The sequence below is a fragment of the Dipodomys spectabilis genome, unplaced genomic scaffold (genome assembly GCF_019054845.1).
Source record: "Dipodomys spectabilis isolate Male_0828 unplaced genomic scaffold, ASM1905484v1 ptg000061l, whole genome shotgun sequence".
NCBI lineage: Eukaryota > Metazoa > Chordata > Mammalia > Rodentia > Heteromyidae > Dipodomys > Dipodomys spectabilis.
The window spans coordinates 5,055,083-5,058,904 of NW_024870738.1; the positions used below are offsets into that span (position 1 = coordinate 5,055,083).

Here is a 3,822-nt window from a genome sequence, read left to right on the forward strand (position 1 = left end):
TGTGAATGCACATAAACATACACACGTGTATGCATATGATATTCTTCACTCTTGAATGCGTATGGGGTGACAAGAGACAGTTTCAATAGTTTGATCTAGAAAAGGTAGTTTGAGTGAGCCTTCTAAAGACAGAAGCAAACAAGAATGGTCAGGTTTAGGTTGTATTTGGATGTGTGCTATGAGGGAGATAGGAGAATTAAGGATCACTTCTAGATTTCTGCCCTGAGTAATTGAGTGGTGAATTTAACTAAGATGCATAGTTAAGGGGAGGAATGGGTATAACGGGAGGTAGATTTATCAAGAGTTTAGGCACAGTGGTTGTGCTATATAAGAACAAGCAAAAAAGTGGAGTAGGTATTGAATATACATGTCTGAAGCTGTCAGGAATTCATTTTATTATGGCTTAGTTCTCCATAGTATACAGGGTACCTAACTTGAGTTCCCTTTGATTTGAGCAGTCCAGATTCCCTGGGCAGGACAAAGAGGGCTGACTCAAAGCTTCTAAATGTCCAACCTCCAAGAAGTAGGTTTCTTATTCCCAGCACTCCCTATCCCAGAGTCCATAAATGACCTACTTAGTGCTCTCTGTTCATCTGGATGGGGACAGGATACAGGAGCCCTTCCAATCCTGCCCCAGATGAGGATTTCTCTTTGATTTGCCTCACCCCGAAGTACTATTAGGAGAATTTCCTGTTACAAACTGTGTCTGTCCACTCTGACTCTAACTAGCTGAAGGATTCGTGGCTTCTAAGCAGATTCATATAGCCACTGATGCGAGCTAACTTTAAAACACCCTCCCACTGCTAGATGCCAGTGGCTCATGCCTGTAATCCTACTCCGGAGGCTAAGATCTGAGGATCAAGGTTCAAAGCCAGTCCAGGCAGGAAAATCTATGAGACACATACTTCCAATGAAACACCAAAAAGCCAGAAGTAGAACTGTGGCTCAAGTGGTAGAGCACTAGCCTTGTGCAAAAAAAGCTCAGGGATGGGCTGGGAAGGTGGCTTGCCTTGCATGCCTGAGGCCCTGGGTTCGATTCCTCAGCACCACAGAAGCAAAAAGAAAAAGCTGGAAGTGGCTCTGTGGCTCAAGTGGTAGAATGCTAGCTTTGAGCTGAGAAGCTGAGGGAGAACGCCCAGGCCCAGAGTTCAGGCCCCATGACCAGACCCAAAAAAAACAAAAAGCTCAGGGAAAGCACCCAGTCACTGACTTCAAGGCCTAGGACACACCAAAAAAACTTCCATTCTCTTGAGGGACTGGCCTTTTCCCATATTATCAGCCTGCCTTGTCCTGGGCATTTGCTCTAGGCTGCACTTCTCTGGAATTGTTTTCCCCTTCCTTTTATTGTCCTTTATGTTTTACAGGATAGTTACCATGGTCATCCTATAATAGCTACTCTTAGACTCTAAAATGTATTATTGGCAGAGACCAGGTCTTCTTTATCTATGCATCCATAGAGTCAGTATAAATTCTTTTAAAGAACAGGTGCTTTGGAGAACAAAACAGCCAGTGAACATGAGTGCTCATTATAATAATTTATTTGTTAATACATTTTTTGAAAAAGCGAAGCAAACACAGAGTCCTATCATTTAATTTTACCAAAAGACTAAATGGAGTGTTAGGTCTGCCCAAGAGAACAGTCCCCTTCCCTCACCTCCTCTTCATGAAGGACAGCACACAGCCTTACCAAATATCAACTGCCCCGAAACCAGTAACTGTAACAGTTAATCACCAGACTGTGAGTGAGCAAAAGGATCCCAGGCTCTGAGGTCACTTCCTCATCCTTTGAGGTCATTTCCGCATCCGCTGCAACCACATCTCCTCCTTGCCTTTCCCTATATAATCTTGCTCCATCATCAGTCAGACCTCTGCAGGCTACTCACTACTTGCTACATGCCAGGCACTACTTACTCCCCACTACCTACTGCATGCTACTCTCAAGTGCAAGCCAGCAATTTGGTTCGCCTAATAAACTCTCTTCTGCCTGCACCACAAGGAAACCTCCTTTCACCAGCCCTTACAAGGAAATATAAGACCGAGCCACATTTTACCTCTTTTTTTTTTTCACTATCTTGTGATCCCAACTTCACATTTTAGAAGCAAATCCTTATTCCAATGTTGGCTTTTCTTGTACTGAACTACAACAAAGGATGCAGAAAAGTTTCAATTGGTTTACAAAACAGCAAACTAGGTAAACAGGAAAATCAACCTGTGTTCCTAAACGTTCATAAACGTTGATTATGTAGGTGAATAAGCTCTTTAAAGGGACTGCAATGGAAACAGGAAAAGAAGCTCAATGTGCAAGTTATGTCCAAATAACAAGAACACAAGGGAGATAAACACCATGGGTTTTCCAACTCCAGCTTGCCACATACTATTTAAAAGGCAAAGAGGCCTTTTCGACCTCAAAGTGAAGATTGTCTCCAGTTGTACTACACCTGGGAGGATCTGCTGGGTTGGGTGCTGGCCCTGTCAGATGTACCAAGCCTGGCTGCAATTCTGGCTTGTATTTGCTCTTCCTCGCTTCTCAAGGCATCCTCATACTGTGACTGGTAGGCACCAGGAACAGTACCATTGACCTTGGCCAAATACTCCAGGACTTTCATCTTGCTAATTTGGGCATGAGCCTTTTGACCCCATAGGAATTCATAGTATGGAGGATCGCTGTTGGGCACCTGACGATACTCTAAATACTTTTCCTGTACCAAATCTTCGGTGATCAGCTTCCTGGGATCCCCAAAGACGGGGTGCTTCTTCCCCTCATATATTCCCAATATATTCAGGAATTGCCACATGTCCTCCTCAGAGGCATGGCTACCATTCATGAAGATCACACCCAGAATAGGCATTAGAAGTCCCATCAGAGAGAAGTCCCAGCTCTCATCCACACTTTCTTCATTGGAAGGATCCAGATTGCTAACAAATGCATAGGTGTGGCCAAAGGGGTCAATTTCCTTCAAGCAAAGGCCAAAGAACACATCCAAGTGTTCAGCAGCTCTCCAGAGGATCTGAGGGAAGGACTTCTTAGGGACCATCTTCAGCATTTCAGCCTTCTTAATGGGCTCTTTCATTTTATATTTGTACAGCAGAAAATCCACCAACATGCCTACCTTTGTGGCCAAAGGATCATTTCCTAGGCTCTCCAAGAAGGGTGAGGTGCTGGAGGAGCTTGAACATTCTTCTTCGCTCTCATCCCCTGCATCAGAATACTTGCATGAAACATCTACATCAGGAGAGCAGGTGGGTTGAACTCTCTGACACTTCCAGGGAAAACCTACAGTAGAGGTGGTCGGGGAAGTGCTTCCAGAAACAGCAAAGGAAGAACATGGAGACTCATCTTCCTCTCCTGCGGTGGCTTGAGCATCCTGGAGATTTGGTTCTTCACCTCCAGCCGGGCGGAGCTCCTCCTCTTGGTGTTCTTCATGTAGTTGACTCCTCTTACCACCAGACATGATAACTTGTGCCCAGGGACAGTATACAAGACTGTGGCAGGAGGAACTGGGATGTGGGCACCTGAAGGTATAGGATAAAGGGGAGTGAGCCTCTTCAGTAGACACAAAGCACCCTGGCCTTAAACAAGACCCTGTGAGTATAACCACACAAGGCTCTTGTCATCCTAGACAGCTTAATCCACAAAGCACTGAACATTAGAATGTATCTTAAGCTATAACTCCTAGTACCTTAACCCTTAGGACCACTCTTCTCAGACCAATACCTTCACTTCTCTATTTCCCCTGAAAAGAAACTTAGAGGGCCTTGCCTGGGTATAATCGACAGTAGCTCCAAAAAAAATTTAGCACAAATAGTACAAAGGGTTTTTAT

The 3,822-nt window shown here is 44.5% G+C and overlaps 1 protein-coding gene across 1 annotated transcript; it reads right to left on the minus strand.

The window, feature by feature from the left end:
• Positions 1-2,325: 2,325 nt before the first annotated feature.
• LOC122108532 (melanoma-associated antigen B2-like) lies at positions 2,326-3,452 on the minus strand. Its single transcript, XM_042680488.1, has one exon. The coding sequence runs from the start codon at positions 3,450-3,452 to the stop codon at positions 2,433-2,435; it is 1,020 nt and encodes a 339-aa protein (XP_042536422.1). The 3' UTR covers positions 2,326-2,432.
• Between the last annotated feature and the right edge of the window lie 370 nt (positions 3,453-3,822).

Bases quoted from the DNA above. Each gene is read 5' to 3' on its own strand.
- LOC122108532 (XM_042680488.1), bottom strand. From the start codon at position 3,452: ATGTCTGGTGGTAAGAGGAGTCAACTACATGAAGAACACCAAGAGGAG.